The sequence below is a fragment of the Telmatherina bonti genome, assembly GCF_933228915.1.
Source record: "Telmatherina bonti genome assembly, chromosome: 19".
Taxonomy (NCBI): Eukaryota; Metazoa; Chordata; class Actinopteri; order Atheriniformes; family Telmatherinidae; genus Telmatherina; species Telmatherina bonti.
In genome coordinates, this window is record NC_136617.1 from 22,116,208 (window position 1) to 22,134,760 (window position 18,553).

The following is an 18,553-nucleotide window of genomic DNA, read 5'->3' on the forward strand; positions in this document are numbered from 1 at the left end:
GTTCTGCTCAGATAACACGGCAACATTTTTAGCTATGAGACCACATCAAATGGAGAACTCCCACTGTGTGTGTGTGTGTGTGTGTTTAGATGTTTTCTAGTTCTCATATTTTAAAATGGCTTTAGATCCATCCATTGTACCTCACATTTGACTGGAAAAACTCAAGCTGGTTCCCACAATGGTGGCTCCATCCATCTATATTTTGCAATCTTTCTCAGGTAATAGTGTTTGTCACCATAAGTCACTTCTGCCACATTCTGCAAAGAAATGGAAGTAGGTTGGTTTGGATAGAATAAAAAGGGATGAGCAGGGATCTTTCATTACAATGTTATATTGTAAGTGATCTTCCACACTTAATATATATTTTCTCTCTCTCTCTTTCTCTTCCTCTTGCTCTAATTCTCTATCACCCTTTCTCCTGCTCTCTCAGGTGAGGAATGATCTAACAAATGAGCTGGAGAAGGCAGACATTGAGATTGCGGATACAGAAAGTTTCTCCAATGATCCCTGTGTTAATGTGAAAAAGCTCAAGGTAAGTCAAGCAGCCTACATGGGATTCTCTTCTCTGTCTTTTTTCTGTTTTCTGTGGACTCCTGTGTTCCTTTAATAAAATGAACTAACTATCTTCACAATCCAAAGTAAATCTTTAGAAAAGTGCAAGTGCTGCATGACAGTCATCATCTACTCAGATATGTGCATATCTGGACACTTCAATTACCTTTTGTTTAAAAACACTGATGGATGTTAAAAAAAAAAAAAAAGAAAAAAGTTAATGATCTACATGTATAAGATTAATTTTAATAAGCATTGTGATATAAATGACACATTTCTTTAAATATTTTAAGGACGTTACTTCACATTATTACTACTTTATTATTACTTTAAAAGTTTTAGCATGACACAGAAAAGAAAAGAAAAGAAAACAGAAGAGAAAACTTGACTCTCCTTCTGTTTAAAAGTTGTTTTTTATTTTTTTTTATTTGTGCCTTTCATTTCTTGTTTGGAGATTTCTGACACTTGATCCTGCAAAAACCTTTAAATTTGATGAGATTCTTCGACTGCCGTACATGTGCTGATTTCCCGTTACGCTTTGTGAGGGATATTGCTTAACTTTCAGCTGGCACCTTCAGAGGTAGTCCACTGTTTGATGTGTATTAAAGCTTCGTATTCCGTTTTAGAAGCCACCTCCTTCTTAGTATACTTACTGTTATGTTTGTTTACTGAATTTGCTGGCATTTACCTCAACCCACTCTTCCCTCGAACGTGAAATGTTGCCTACACTACTGGACTACAACACGAGCCCAAAACACACTGTCCTGTTGGAGAATTATTCCTTTCATGAAAATCTGAAACCTTTTTTCTCCAAATTTAGCTAAATTTGCAGCTCACAACCAACATAGATTCATGGCAAAAAAGCAAAATTTTATCTCAGAGATAAAGATATAATACAAACACAGAGTCAAAGATTTAGTAGTTTTCTTTCTTTTTTACTTTAATTGACTCTATACAAGCATAACTGTAAATACAGACTAAAATCATAATTCAAACTATCATGTAGCCGACGAGCCAAAAAAGGTAGCAGGCAATGTATTTGTATATTAAAAAAAGATCAGGAAATGGCAGAAATAGAAGAGTGGAGGTGGGGGGAGGGGGTTGGGAGTGAGTGGGAGAGAGTTACTTTTTCTTCCTGAGATGTTGGTGGGAGACTTGACATACGTAAGATGGAGCATGTTAAAAAGAAACACGGAAGCAAGATGAGCAAACAGTGAGACGTAGAAGGAACGAGGAAATAAGCTGTCTTTCTAAAAGTGTATGAGTACTGACATCGTAAGCTGACGCTACTCGTCCCGGATCAGCTCTAAATATGCAAATCACAGTGTTGCCTTGAAACCTTTCAAGATGTTTTAATGCTAAGTGGGTTCTGAGTTCTCACTACACATTCTACAAATGTTTGCCTTTTGCAGTACGCCAAGTATCGAGGTATCTGTGTAGACTTTACATTTTCTTTATGTTTGGACATGCCAGAGTTGTGTGAATGAGAGGGCCATGTTGTCACTGTGTCACAAATACAGCACTCTTCTGTGATATTCTGGCTGAATATTCCAAATGCAGACAAGCAATGCTGGCGCAGGGTGTTGTACTGTAGCAGCTCTCCACATTCCTCTGTCACTTTTAGCCTTTTTTCATTTTCTCCCTTGTTCTCTGTGTCAGATTCGCTGCAAAGGCTCATTAAAAAAAAACTTTAAAACTGAAAGCAGACTTTCATTTCAAACAAAGACACACATAGACAGTTACTTACCTTCTAAGTTTAGCAACAACTGAGGTTATCTTCGTCAGTTTAAACCTGAAATATCGATGCTGGCAGACGTTTTGTAGACCAGAGCTTTTCATTTTTTGTGACTGAGGGCCAATTTGGGCAGCTTGTCTACAGTGGAGGGCCACATGAGAGAAAATGTCCTGAAATCTAAATTAAGACTAAATCACTTTATTATTTATTATAACTTAATTATTCATTGCACATTCAGAACTGTTGCCCCTCAAGTCTGACACAAAAGGAACGTTTTTTTTCTCGTTACACATCATGCTTGTCTCACTAGCGTCTAACTTTGCACAGTAAACATAACGCCAAATATATAGTTTGCAGGGAAACTTGCTAAGCATTTTGAAAAACAACTGCATATAATGACCCATCTCTTTTCCCGTGTCAATGCTTTAAGTAGTAAATACCTGTTTTAACCTTTTTATTCAGCCCAATAGCAGCTGGATGCCCATATTAACTCATAGTGTAATAAAACCCTGCAGTATGTTGGAACTATTTCTGAGTTGTAGCCTACAGAGAAGATTTTAAGACAAAGAAAATCCGCTCAAGACAAATGGTTTGCACTCATAATATCATTATTATTTTTCCCATTACACTAAAAGTCTTTTATTGATACTGCTGAAACTGAAAAGGTACCTTTGCTCATCCAAATCCCCAAACAGCTTAGAGCTGCAGAAAAAGTTTCACACTGCAGGCACTGAACAGACCTTTTCACGTTCAGATTAAAGGACCAAACAACATTGTAACCTCATTCACTGCTGTATTTTTGTTTTTATTTAATTATTTTGGTGCTTGCTAATGTTACCTCCGAGACTTTCACAACAAAAGCAACAGACAAAGACACAGAATCTTCGGCCATAGCCGTGTGCTCCCTCATAATAATAGGAGTTTCAGACACATAAATCTGTCCTGCAAGAGGAAGTATTTGATTCTGCCTTCATGCCACATAGTAATAATTACTGACACATGAGGGTTGTATAGTTTGCAGAAGCAACACATCACAAAGCCCCAGATCACAACTCCCTCAAGCGCTTAAAAGGTCATCATTATTACCGTGTTTATATCTGTGGGAAGTTTTAATAAGCCTTTAAAGTGCCTGATTTGGCTTATGAGGTACAATACTCCTCAACTTACTATCACATATTAATCACCACTATAAAGTTACCAAGAACCATGTCATTAATAAAGCAGTCAAAAATGTCCCTAACACCACCTTCTTTGAGAACAGTAATTGTTACAGTTACATAAAAGCTTGAGCAATGAGGGTAATTTGGGGCTCTGCAGTGCCCCAGTCTATGTGGAATGCAGCAACACAACACACTCGTTCATGCCCTTGCCTACAACTACACAGTCTTTTCATGTGGTTGCCAGGCAGGCTAGAATTTATACTGAGACTGTGGCCCTTGGCCATAGCTGGAGTCATTTGGGTTAAGTGCCTTTCCTTCAGGGAAGAGCAGTATTATTGAGTAGCCCCTGGCATGTCACTCTCTCTCTCTCTCTTTGTCTCATTTTTTCACACACATGCGTACACACACACACACACACACACACACACACACACACACACACACACACACACACACACACATTCTCTACATACAAATTAACAGGATTAAAATGTCCCAAATTTTTTGAGTTGCCTTCTTGCACATCTACACACTACACGTCGTAAAGAGCTGAGGAACTATGAGGCTATTCATATATATATATATATATATATATATATATATATATATATAAACCTCTTCAGTGTCCTAGCAGGTTGTTTTGCTCTGATGAGTAACCACCAGAGAGGTGTTGGAATTAAGATGACGGTGATTAGTTGCCCCTCTGATCTGAAGATGCCTGGCATATGGAGGGTACTGCCTGAGGGATGACTTTCTGAACTGTTTTTGAAATTGTTTCTTACTATCTAGAGTAACCGCAGGATTCCAAAGGTTTGCTAAAATTACAGATGTTATTCCATTTTTTTTTTGTTTGTTTTTTTTTTTTTTTTTTTTTTTTGTTACTGTTGTTGGTACAAAAGTACTTTTATTTCTTTATTAAGCCTTTTAAGAAAGCTTTGATTTAATTGGTACACTTTTTTTTCTCAGGACCAGAAATGAATTGTAACGGTTTTAATGTGGGTTTATGTTTTGACTTAGGAGAGTAATTGATGAGAAACACGTTTAGTATTTAGTTGTTTTTTTCTCCAGCGACATTAAAATTTGATCTGGTAGGTTTTCTATGCAGTGTATGGTTCAATAACATAATGGATATATCTCAGTCTTTAGATTTATATTTCTCAGTGAAAACAGAGTTGAATTCTATTCCTGTCTGTCTGCACTGTCAGGGCTAATAAGGCTCTACAGCAGGCTTCTGTCAGCTGCTACATCACATCCAGATGGACTAATCATCAAACCTGTGTCACTATTATTTTCCTCAATTTTGAGCAATTTTGTGTTGTTTTGTGTGTGTGTGTGTGTGTGTGTGTGTGTGTGTGTGTGTGTGTATTTCAGGTGCTTTTCATCAACAGTTTGTATATGTCTATGTACATGTGTGTGTATGTGTGCACACGTTGGTGTGTGCACACAGCCTGCACTCCAATTTGTGCTGTACATAATGCCTTGCTAAATGCCCATGCCTGATCTTTTTTTTTCATACCATGAAACATGCTGAAATTCTATCCAGGCAATCTGAATTATTTACCGAGTCAATCACCAGGCCATGTTGTGCTCTGAATCCCGGAGCAAATTTGTGCTCCAGCCTGGTTGGTGAGCAATTCTGCCTGCTGACAGTGTCTTTGTTATTAATGGACTTTGCGATTTGATATTGCTTCATCCTCTCCTCCACTGCTTTCCCATTTATAGTGAGGAAAAAAGTAAAAACCCAGCAGAAGGAACATGATCTCCCTTTAAAAACACACTATTATGTGATGAAAACTCATTCAAAAGCAGATTCAATTCTATTTTCAGTGAATACATTGTGATAATTGTTAAAGAATTGAATGTTGGATGTGAGTGACAGAAGCAACACTTCAGAAATACACTTCAGTATATATTAACACACTGTATATACAGCCAATGAAAACATTCCTGATTGCACAATGTTGCTTTTTTAAGTTGTACTTTTTCATTACGTTAATGTACTATATATTTATTTCTATTTCACTGCAGTCACTGATCAAGAAACAAAATTTGGTCTCTAGTGTAAAAACTCACATTGAAAATGAGAGTTGAAAATCCTTGAACTGTGATACTTCATGTTTACACCATTGTAAGCCGTATTTGTCCTTTTTTTTTAGTTTAAGATTTTACAGAAAAAAAAACCTAATTAATCTTTGTTTCTTTGTTTTTTTTTTTTCAGGACAATGATGTGAGGATTATTATTGGCCAGTTTGATGAGAACCTAGCTTCCAAAGTCTTCTGCTGTGTAAGTTTTTAATCTACAATCAGTTCCCTTGAATCTGCAAACACTCATGTACTAATGTTGTCAGTGTCCCATTAATGCACTTTATATCATTTATACCTATGTCAGTTGACAACGTCATCTTAAGCTTGTCATTATTCCAATTTTTGGTACCATATCAGTAGAAAATATAAACATTTGCTCATCAGTCTGTGGTCACATTTCTTCAACCTCAGTTTTTCTGATTCTTCCAGGCATATAACTTGAACATGTTCGGCAGTAAATACCAGTGGATAATCCCAGGCTGGTACCAGGGGAATTGGTGGGAACAGGCAAACACGACAAACTGCACCACCAAGAAGCTTCTTACGGCCATGGAAGGGTACATCAGTGTAGACTTTGAGCCGCTGAGTGCTCGACAAATCAAAGGAATCTCTGGCAGAGTGAGTTACACCAACTATTAAACTTACATAAGTTTGTACAAGTATTTGAAAGTGAGATAGTCTGGAGCTTAAAGAAGATCTTGAGGTAAAATGTCATGGGTTATATTCTCCTTTTACTTTCTTGTGCAGACTTTGTTGGTTCAACATTCTGCATGTTAGACATGTTTGATACCAAAGTGTCTAAAGAAACCTTGAGTGTATCTCATTTACAGAATTAAAATGTAATCTTATAAATGTTTTACAGTGAAGCAGAAATGGATTTTTTCTTTCTTCTACTCTGACAAGTGTAAATACATAGTGGTACATAAAGGAGGGAAAAAAGTGAAGCACTTTGTGCTACTTTTTCTATGAAAAGTGTTTTATAAATAAAATTTTGGTTTGATTCGATTATATGTGAGAGCATAGAGATCTGACAAGTTTTTTTCCCAAGGCAAATGCATGTGTTAAAATAAGAAATTTCAACTTTAATCAGTCATGGACTATTTCCTCCTCGACATCATTATATGCACTAATCCTAAAATGAGAGAAAAATAAGTCTTTTGCCTTGGGCCAATTATAATTTCTTTGAAATGGTGCACTGATGTCTTTCTAAAGAGAGCAGCATTGTTTAAAGTAAGAAGATGGACATTTCCCTTAGCTTAATCTTCTCTTTTGCCTTTCAGACCCCCAAGGAATATGAGAGGGAGTACAGCCGAGAGCTTCAGCAGAAGGGCGTGGAGGCAAGCAAGTTTCATGGTTTTGCCTATGATGGGATCTGGGTAATTGCTAAAACCTTGACCCGAGTCATGGAGCTGCTGCGGATAAAACAAAGGCAAAACCACTACCACAATTTCACCGTGGATGACCATGAAGTGGGAAAAATTGTGCTGGATGTCATGAATGAGACTAACTTCTATGGCGTTACGGTAAGTTGGCTGTTTTAAAGAACACATACTTAAAAGGATGTTGTGATCAGGTTTCTGTTGCGTCTTTTGCAACTTTTCTTTCGGCCACCTGATGTCTTATTCAAAAAGAAAAGCATTATAAAGACAGAAGATACACACTTTTATACATTCAAAATAGCAGACAGAACTGAAGTGGAGTCTGGCTCCTTATGAAGAAGTGGCTTTTTGCCATAAATATGTACAACTTTTAATGTAAACAATCTGGAAATTATGTTTCCTTGCAGGAATTAATGTCATTACAGCTCACAAACTCATAAATCACTGCTTTATAAACTGGAATCTTGTTTGCAGATGTTACTTGGTCATCCATGTAGCCCAAAGAGAAGCCATTAAGGTCTACAAACTAACTCCACTGCATTTAAGAGTGATCCCAGTGGCAATGCTAAAAGCTGTTTGTGTACTCTATGTTGGTGCACGTGAGTGTGTGTGTACTCAATATCACTTCCTATTGAGCTGTTAGAGGATTTCTCTCTTTTCCCTGTAAAGGGCACTCCGTTAATAAAGGGATGCCACGCTGCTTTCAGCCTGAACAGCCCAGGGCATGCACAGCTTTACACCACAGAAGGACATTAATTCTATTTAGCCATTTTCATTCATATTCAACACAGGCCGCAAAAGAAAAGAAGAAATGCTCCAAACTGGTGGGGAATGGAAGAAGGGAGAAGCAGTGATTATTACATGCAGAGAAGCAGTGTAATAACTATAGTATATACACATAAACAGATCAAGGCAGCTAAGACAGGTAGTGCAAAAAACCTTAAGAAAATCAATAAAAGCTACAGACTTGCATTATTGTGAGGCCCTTTGTGACTGATGTCCCTGGGGTTTGGGTCTGTTGCAGCATCACATCCTCTGTCATCATTCCTCATCCTTCTACAGTCACTTATCTCAGCACAAACTTATTCTGGGTTGCAGAACAGGAGCAACCTGACATTGCCCCCCCCCCCCCCCCCCCCCCCCGCCCCCCAGTCTAGCAGCGAAAGCAGGAACAGCCACATCTCTTCCCAATTACTTTTGTTGTTGGTTATTTTTTGTGGAATCAAAATGAAAAGAAAAAAATCCAGTTACGCCATTAGACCAATGTAGCATATTGTTGTTGTTTTTTGTTTTTTTTTTGGCAAATTAATATAATTATTATAAACACTAATCAGCAGAAGTGATAACATCTCTGTGCAGCAGTAGAAATTTGTTATATAAGACCTAAATGTTTCCCATCCGTAACTTAACACCTCAGTTGTAGAAATTTAAATATTTTCATTTTTCACTAATTTGCATAACCAGCTTTTTTTTCTTTTTTTTTTTTTTTTTTTTTAAATAAAGATGGGAATCTGCTCTGCATGAAAGACACAAGTGAGGCATCGGTTTGCATGTTTAGGTTTTACATTTTAGTATTTTGGATCATTTTCATGCTGGTATTCCTCATCTATCATCCTTCATCAACCTTTTTCAGTCAGCTTTGAGGCCAGACTGATGCAGTCGTGTGGCACACAGGCATCTTGTGTTCAAGTACAGAGGCAGAGTGGTGGTCAAGTTGTTAAACCCCTGAAACACTTCGAAGCTGGCCAAGAAGGTAGCAACACACCTCAATTTGCATGTACATGCAGAGGTGAGTCAGCACGCATTGCTGTTACCAACAATGCTGTTGACTCATGGTTCACTTGCTGTATAAGCACACACTGATGTGGCAGTGCGCTGCAACTACTTGCTCCGTGCAAATTAACCAAAGAGGAACAGCAGTAGCTTATAAAGGGTGTCTTTTTTTTTTTTTTTAGCTTATAGGATGTAATCGCTGCTTGAAAAAGGCTGCCTTATCACCCTGGAGGACGGATTTTGCATACTGATTGATTCATTTGCTTGAGTTCTGTTTTAATGAAATTCAAAGAGCTCATTAGTTCAACATGTTTAAATACCTTTGTATCAATATTGAATAGTATTTTTTAAAAAAGGAACTATTTTGGAGAGGACTCTAAAGGCAACAGAAAGTCAAACAAAAGATTAACTGAGCTGTGGTATTTGTACATTATATCTTATACAGTCATGGCATTAAATGTATTATTATATTTGTTACGTATGAAAAGTTAAAGTATTTCACAATGCAGTCACGTAAATAACACAGAAATGCCAACGTGAGTCAATTTACCTTTAGATTTTAATTAGCGTAGTCCATATTTATGGCTACTGAATGGCAAAGAATATTTTGATGCAATTATACAGTTGTAGTTTAAAGTGACAAGATAGTTGCAGAATATCTGAAAAGGAGCTATATAACATGCAGATCATTTTGTAAGGAGCTAAATCTATTTCACAATTTTTCAATAGTAATTATCAGCAGATAAAATATAAAATATAGATAGTGGAAGAATTGGCACATGATAAACAATACAATATAGTCGTACTACAAATAACTAGATGCATTTTTCTACCAAAAGGTTTTTCTATCTTTGGCCTTTTTATTTTTTCTTGCTGCTCTTTTAAGAGATTACATGAAACATGATCAAAAGCATTTCCTGTATGTAGCGAACACTTAGCCCACAGAAACTTTCGCCCACACATGACAAAGACGGAGGGAAGCTATTTTCCCTCCCAGCAACACTGCAAACATCTTCTGTGCTATTTTCACATTCAGATTTCAAAAGCAGCTATTACTCAACTCGTCTGGTTTTACTTGTGAGTTGCATTTTCCTGGAATAGGTTGCCAACTAAATTAATTCATGTATGTGTTTTACTGTGATGACAAACTCTGTCATTTTACCCGCAAGTTAAATATCACGTTTGTGCATGTGCTTTGTCATGTGACTTTAGACATTTCTTGTAATGATGTGATGATTTTATGCAGTTATGTCTTGCATATAATACATGTCTTATGGGAGTAAACCACATGCTTTTTGCGCCCATCAGAGTGGTGGTGCTGAATCAGTAGTTGAGGTAGTTGCAGCTGCAGGAGAGTGATCATTGAGAGCTCCGTAGTATCGATCCTGCTCCTGTCAGTGCCGCAGACTTCCAAGTTATACAACACAAGTAGCCGCTAGAACCACACAGCGATATGCATTAAATTCAAAATGGGCTACATTAAAAGAGACACATCAGATTGTGAATGGAGAAATGTGTGAAGATTTAAGATTTTTATGTTGTTTATCTAGTCAGTTGTCATCACCTTGGTGGGAATTATTTTAGATAAAGTCGAGTGGCACAGTCTGAGGCCTCTACTTTGCCCTTTTAACCCTCTGAGGGATGGATTTCTTTTAAAAAAAAAACAGTTCCCCATATTTTCACATACAATATTTTACTTCTACAGATATATACAGAGACACTTTTCCTTTTTTAAAATATTGTTTAACCCTTTATTTATTTAATCTATTCAATAGAAATATTTATAAAATTATATACTCATATTTAAGTAATAAAAATAGTCTATAAAACTTCCATGGTATCATTTTGTAGTATTTAATGACTATACTAATGTCCACTGAAGTGGCAAAATTGCAAATATACCATCGTCACTTATGAATATACTAGAAGAGAGACTTTAGAAGACATTTAAAATCTTTAAATGTGTGTCCACCGGAGTGGGACATAACACATCAAAAGGTTAAATAATAGCATGTATTTGCTTTTGTGTGTTTGCATCATAGTTACATGTCCATCATGTGTGTTGCAACCTGAAACCCTGAAAACCCAGAGGATGTCACACTTGTAGCACACACTGATTCCTCATTTGACCCCAAAACTCCTGTCACTGGCAGCATTTTCACCCTCACTGACAACGTAGGAGCTGATCGCCTCTGACGTCTCCCCTAATGCGCCCATATCCTGTCACACACATACCTAAACACAATGAACGCTCACATAATACATAACCAAAGTCTTCAGACATGGACTCCCTTCTGAGCCACTAGATCAGGGGTCCTCAATCCTGGTCCTTGAGGGCTGGAGTCCTGCTGATTTTCCAAGTGTCCCCATTCCAACACACCTGATTCAAATCAATGTGAATTTAGCAGACATGTGCAGAGCTTGTTTTAGTCTGAGTCAGGTCAGTTCCAGCAGGGACACTGTGAAAAGCTGCAGGACACCGGTCCTCGAGGACCACTGAGAATCCCTGCACTAGAAAAAGTTCCTTAAGAACACACAGGATACCTTAAAGGCACAAGGTTTACAATACATTGTCAATTTAGTATTTTTAGTATATGTGGTTGTTTCCAATGAAATTTGCCAGTTACTGCCTCTATGTTTGCCTTTCATAAATTGTAAGTGATTCTGACAAAATGCATTAAAGATTCGCTAGACCAACCACTTCAGTAAGGTATGTGATAGCTTTGTGGTGGCGTGAAAGGAGAGAGTAAAAGCATGTGTGGCACGCAGCTACTCAAGAAACTGGAACCATAATGGCCTCAAATTGAGTCCCTCTGTTTTTTGCCCACATCGTTTGGCCCTGTTTACAACACAGTTATCTCAATGTAATGCACAATGAACTGAACTGAGGAACACTGCAAAACTTCAGACATAAGTGTAGAGCGCGCTGCAGAAAAGAGCTGTATGTGACAAAAAGGAACTTGACAAAACAGAATGACATCGTTCAGAACAAGTATCGAAAGAAGTAAGGTTGTAAATAATTATTACAAAGAACCGGTGACACCGTGCCCCAAGAGAAGCTCAAGCATACATTATCTATGGTCCATCCAATTGCATAGACATAATATGACTACACAGGAAGTGCATGCACATAGACCTACATACATTTACACTCACACAGACCAACATCAAAGATACCACACAAAGACTGCGAATCAAAAAGAGGGGTGGAGTTCTGCCATGCCACTTCAAAGCTTGCCGTCTTTTAAAGAAAAGAATTACCTCTTAAGCACCCCCCACCATTTCCCTCCAGCTATCCTTTAATCAGCAAACTCTATCTATCTATCTATCTATCTATCTATCTATCTATCTATCTATCTATCTATCTATCTATCTATCTATCTATCTGTGTCTGTCTGTCTGTCTCACCTGTTTTGTTAGCCATCGGCTAACATGTAAACCCAGTTAAATGCGTAATTAAGGAGCTGTGTGAGCAGATGGTGGGCTGAATAAACTGAACAGTCTTGGTAGATGAAGCAGGAGAGAGAGATAAAGAGAAAACTGAGTGGAATGAGAAGACAGAAGAAGAGAAAGGGGAAAAAAATCTAAATATGGGAGAGGATGAAGTGAAAGAAGCATGACAGAGTTGTCATGATACTGCCAAAAGTTCAGTTGCTTTATGTCCTGTTTGTGTTTGCCAGATACCTCCTGGCTGGAGATTGCTTATTTTCCTCCTGTGAAGTTTAAACCACAGAATCTGCACTGTTATTTTTTTGTCATCATGGTGTGGTTGTTTGTCCTCTAAACACTTCAATCAGTATTAAGAGGTAAACCATAGACTTAAATCTCAGAGTGAAAACTTTCCAATGAGGGCGGCACTAAACGAACAGCTTTTTAAATCTCATTTAAACGCTGATTAGAACCAGCTCTATGTGGGCTGACGCCGTTGAATGCGGCAGACTGGTTGACCTGATGTTGTTCTACGGATATTAGAAAATGAATTAGCTGAAGGATCTTTTTGTTTACCTCAATAAACAGATCAATTGTGGCCAGTTCTAATCAAATGAGGAGTTTGCAAGGGACGGAGACGTTGCCCTTTTTCTGCCAACATTCCTGTGTCAGAAAACACTGTGTATCAATTTACATTAACTGAGCTCTCGCTTCATTAACTTTGCTGTTTAATAAACATCTTCTTTTGCAGAAAATAGTGGTTTAGTAAATCAAAATAACACGTGTGGTTTCAGTTTTATATTTAAGGCATATATCATGTTTTTTTTCCCATCTTTTCCAGGGTCAAGTCATGTTTCGTAATGGAGAAAGAATGGGCACAATAAAGTTCAACCAGTTTCAAGGTACGTTTTTACAAAACTGTTGATGTTTTCCACATGATTTTTTTTCCTTCATGTATACGTCATATAGTTTCCCGCTAACTGCTTTCTTATCTATACAAAAATGAAGTTTTACTATGTCCATTTCATATTCATTTCTAAACAACCCTTCTTTTTCTTTGCCTTATTTTGCTGAGCTGCTAAAATTATTGTCATGATATGTTCATTTTCAGACGCTCTACTGTGGGTTCATTAAGACTTGCTAGGCTTTCCGAACTCACACAGGACCATCACAACTCTTTTGCATATCACATAAAAGAGCTTTAGCATAAGAGCTAAAATGGAATAAAAGAGTAATTCTCAAAAGAAAAAGAGGCTAAAATAGTTTCCACTGAATTTGTCTAAGTGGTGTTGTTGGTAGTTGCAGAATGTAAGCATGGATACTTAGAGTCAGTAGGGGGAAAAACATATCAGTTTTCCTCCTATTATGTAAAAATCCCATGGCTGTTTTGATCCTTCCTGACCTCCTGAGAATTACCCAGAGATTTCATCTTCATGCAGGGAAATCCAAACTCCCAGGCTTCTCAGACGATATAGCACCACAGCGTAGTGATGCTCAGTCCTCTCTGCATAACCATCTTATCTTCCTGACTGCAGAAGGACCTGATCTCTCGGGTTGCTTGCATGACACACTGTGTCTGTGTGTTTTCTCTGTGTGATCAGGAGAAAAATATGAGGCTATAATGATTTGCAGTTTTTTTTTTTATCTGCAACTACCCATTCCAGTATGACAGGCAGTTTGCCTCCCCCTGTCCACTAGAATATCTATTTATTAATGTTTCAAAACAGAAACAATTCAATATGTAAAATCCACTGTACCTTTGCAAGTGTATAATCTCTAATTCTACAATTTCTTGTCATTAAATTGGCATTGTTCCTGTTGCTAAGCCACCTACAGTCCTAACTTCTTTTGAAAGAAAAAAGTGATAAAAGCTTCTAACACTAAAGTGTTAGATGAACCCTGTTGTTTATGTGTGTAAGAAGGACGCCAAGACACTCTTAGTTTGCTGATTTTCATCTTACGCCACAAGTTTGGCACTCAGTTGTCATTCATTCATTTATCTTCGATACCACTAAGTCCACTTAGGGATCACGGAGAAAGCTGGAGTCTATCGCAGCAATCATCAGGCGAGAGGCAGGGTTCCTCCTGGACAGATCGCTAGTCTGCCACAGACTCAGTTGTCCCCATTTTGATATTTTTGGAACCAGATGAGACTATATTTGGAAAGGACAGTGGAGCTAGACATGCTTCAGGTAATATCTAATTTTAGATAGAATTATTTTAGGAGAGTGTGTGATCAGTGTGTTGATCTGATGCACTGACACAATAACAGTTTGTGTGAAAAATGTATTTCATGAGTTTTTATCATTAGGTGCCTAAGATGTTTTTATTTTGCGAGTTTGTTTGTTTGTTTTGTTTTTTGTAAATGGAATCCATCTTTTACATCCAGTCTTTGGTTTAAACGAAGCTGTGTGTGCCTGCAGTGGCAGCTGAATATCTGCAAAGAAATACTATCATAGCTGAAATGCAGAGTGTTAGTGCTTGGTTAATAAATAAATATATAAATAAATAAGCTAATAATAATAATAGTAACAACAACAACAACAATAATAATAATAATAATAATAATAATAATAATAATAATAATAATAACAATAATAATGATTATACTTTTTCTCAGACTATTGCATAAAATGATAGAAAACAGTATCGACACATTTCTAATAATTTATAACACACTATTGGCTTTGTGCATCTGCTTTTCCTTTCTCAAAGTTCAGCCTGGCCAGAGCACACAGTTGCCTTCATCAAATCTCCCTTTTTTAAGAATCGCTTCTTACATCTCCTTCCTCCCTATCTTCACTCTATCGCCTCTTCTTCACTTGTCAGGGATGGTGAATGTGTTATCCTTTTGACGCACCACACAAGAGCCTGGGCTGGTTCAAGTGGAGGGGAGGGGTAGACCCAGTTTGAATATTTTAAAAGGGAGTGATCCTCAAACAACCTTATCATCTGTCCACGGCCTCTGATCCTCCATTTTACTCTGTCAGACTTTTTTAGTCAAGGTCCTCCATGAGTCTTATTTCTACTTTCTCTCATGGGGTTCAGAGATAATTCTCTGCCAGGGGTCATGATCACAGTCACTGTCGCTCATATTGTAAATCAGCACACTACCAGGCATGAAAGATAAGAGGACCAGAGGTTTGATAATGTACTATCTTTAAGGTGAAGATGCAATCAGAGCCGGCAACAATGTTATAGATATTAAGAGATACACCCTCAACAGCGCACAAACTTAAGCAGGAATTCATTTCCTGCTTTTCCATCGCCTTCTACTGGAATGTTAAAAAATAAAACCCCTGCTGTTGCCAGTATACCTTGCAGCAATAGTCCTCTTGCAGTACTTTCCACTTTAATAGCTCAGAAGATTATAATTGAACTTTAACCACAAGGATTGTTTGAAGAAGCGGCTTTGTTTTTATGTTGGAACTTCACAGAACTGACACTGCAAAGACCAAAATGAACTTGATCAAAGGCAAACTGAAGCAGACCTTTTAGAAAAAGATCTACAAATTATCTTAATCAATTTTGCATACATCACTACAAAATGGGTGAAATTGGCACTTTGACATTTAAGTTTTCAAACTTGGACAAAAGCTTCTTCCAGCAAAGCGAAAGGCCTGAGTCGCTGATGCATCAGAAAAAAGCTGTTTCTATGTACTTTATTTTTCCTTTCTGGAAATATGGCAAAGCAGTTTAGCCATATAGTTTCAGATCAAAACCATGAAAAGCTTTTCATTTATTTGGCAATCTCTTAAAATCAACTAACTGACTTGTATTAAGTTAAGGAGTCCAAAAATAGTACTAACATGTTCTAGGGTTTAACACTGTTACTTGGATGGTGCTGACATTTAATTTGTTAAATGATTCATTGAGCACTGTACTCCACTGACTAAACCAGGTACACTTAATACGTAGAACTCTCATTACATTTTCATATGTATTGTTGCCTCTCACGTGCCTTTAACATGACAGTCTTCAAAAGTGTTTAAAATCTGTAAAACCTGTGTTTCACATGTTAATCCCTGATATTAACAAATTAGTTTGTATCTGCGGCCCTCTTGTGTTACAACACTTAGAGAATGCAAACCTAATAATATATATTATGATGATGCTGCATTTTCTGTTTTCCCTATGACCTCTTATAAGGGTTACTGTTATTTTTCCATTATTCTCATACATCTTCTTCAGGGTTTAAGTGGTTCTTTGCATAAAAACTCGCAGATTTTTATATTCGAATATTTCTTCATTGCAGCTGTGCTCTTTAAATCATACCGAGGATTTTCTGTAGGATTCAAATCTATGGACTGAGAGGATCACAATGTTTCTAGAATGATTCCTGAACCAATCTTTGGTCAACTTAGCACTGCCAGTGTTATGTAAATTCATTATGTTCAGTTGTTTCATTATCATAACTTGAAAAAAAATCGAAGAGAAATGGAAAAAAAAAAAAAAAAAAAAAAACATTTCACAAACTAGAGGTGTTTAGAGAGACCAGATCTCTGCCAAGTCATTATTTTATTTATTTATTTATTTTTGTTTGTTTTCAGTGACTGTGGGTAATATTTCTAATTTAGAAGTTTTAATGACACAATTCTCCCTATCTCCCTTTTATTCTTAAAAAAAAAAAAAAAAAAAAGAAATCCAGAAATGATATGGATTACCACAGAATCTATTAACGTTTGTTATTTCATTTCTAAGATTTCCTGAAAAAATCTGTCCATACATTTGTTTGTTTGTTTATTTATTTTTTTTCAGTTATGTTGCTGACAGACAGACGCGCAGACAGACAAACCCATGCCAACAAGGCCTCTGCCTTGGTGGAGGTGATTAGCAGTTTGAACTAAGGAAGAAATCCTGATATAATGGGTGCATTTAACCCCTTAACAAACCTCTTCTGGCTTTGTCTGTTTTATTTCTTGTTATTAAACTGATTTTTTTTTCTCATCTTTTTTTGTTTTATTCATTCTTATTCATGTATTTCTACTTAGATTGATTAATACTTATCTCTATAAACAAATTATTATCAATGTATTCAGTAATTATTGTATTTTCTTTTATTTCAGTCTCATTCTTTGTTATTTTTTTCATGTTTTCTTTTTTTTTTTTCTTTATTTCTTTTGGTTTTATCTAAGTGTAAATAAATTCAGGTGTTAAGGAGTTAATCTACTGCACCAAAACTGTCACATATAGTGTGTCATTTTCAACACTGGATGAATTTTTAATGAAAACCGAAGATCAAAGAGTCACTGAGAGTAATAAAGAAAGGAAACACTGTACACTGTGGTGCTGAAATACCTGATGCTGTCTGTCATCTTTCTTGCCAAGGACACTGCCTGAGAGTTCAATGGGCCAGTAACAGCGATAATGGGGAAGAGCAGAGAGATTTGTACATTCCCAGCAGAACAACTTGCTGGTTGTGTACAAAGATTCCCCAAAAAAACAATAACAGATGAAAAAAATTAATAAATAAAGCAAACCCAAAAACAAACAAACAAAAAAACAACAGTTATGAGAATAATCTTCCCTTCCCCTCATCTCTGGTGTAACGCTGGGCGATTCATCTTTATGACTGAATGCCCAGCTTTGCCTGACAAGGTCATGCTTCCTATTATATTACACCTGAGAGACACTTCACTGTTTCAGAAAAAGAAAACACTAAACTCTTTAAAATAAAGAGACTTTACTGTCTTCTTATTTTATCTAAAAAAAAATACTACAGCTAGTACAATGTGGACTGTGCTGCAGAACAATGAATACATTATGAAACATTATTACATTATTGAGTCCTTCAACATAAGAGATTTTTATATTAGTACTTATTAAATACTCTGCATTTTGGCTTTTTACTGTAAGCTGTTACATATTATAGATATTACATATATTATATATTCCTGTAATATGTGTGTTTCATTGTCCTTCATGTTTCATCGAAGTAAAATGAAATAGCAGTTGAGAATATTTCATGCAGGAAGATCACCTCCTTCCCTTTTTAAGCTGGCAACGGAGGTTAACTTTAAGAATTTTAGATCATCTATATATTCTATGTTAGGGATGATGGATGTTGTTAAAAACTGAGTGGTTGTGGAAGAGTGTGCGTTGAGTCATACGGTTGAAGCTGTGACACTGACAGTCATGATGTCAAATTACAGTTTGAATTTAGATTGTTATAAAAAGGAACAACTCACATAATTTGCTCAGACAGTGTATTAATGGGTTTTTTTTCTTTACTCCCGTAAAGATATTCAGTGGCCTGTCTGGGGATTCTGGAGGTCACAACTTTGCTTTTTGTATCATCACTCAATGTCTAGTTTAAAAATGCGCATACAATATTCATACAGAGGGGGGAAAAAAGATGTATACAGTGATTTGAAACTGCAAAGTCAATCATTCACATCAGTCATTTCACTAAAGAAACTTTAACATGGGGTCTCATAACC

The 18,553-nt window shown here is 36.7% G+C and overlaps 1 protein-coding gene across 1 annotated transcript in view; it reads left to right on the plus strand.

The window, feature by feature from the left end:
- Positions 1-18,553, plus strand: part of gabbr2 (gamma-aminobutyric acid (GABA) B receptor, 2) — a gene marked incomplete at both ends in the record, with an annotated part of 193,450 nt that overhangs the window by 105,432 nt on the left and 69,465 nt on the right. The window contains 5 exons of the mRNA XM_079259213.1: positions 431-532; positions 5,666-5,731; positions 5,962-6,150; positions 6,813-7,055; positions 12,955-13,015. Of these exons, the coding sequence (XP_079115339.1) occupies positions 431-532; positions 5,666-5,731; positions 5,962-6,150; positions 6,813-7,055; positions 12,955-13,015 (661 nt within the window). The remainder of the gene's footprint in view (positions 1-430; positions 533-5,665; positions 5,732-5,961; positions 6,151-6,812; positions 7,056-12,954; positions 13,016-18,553) is intronic.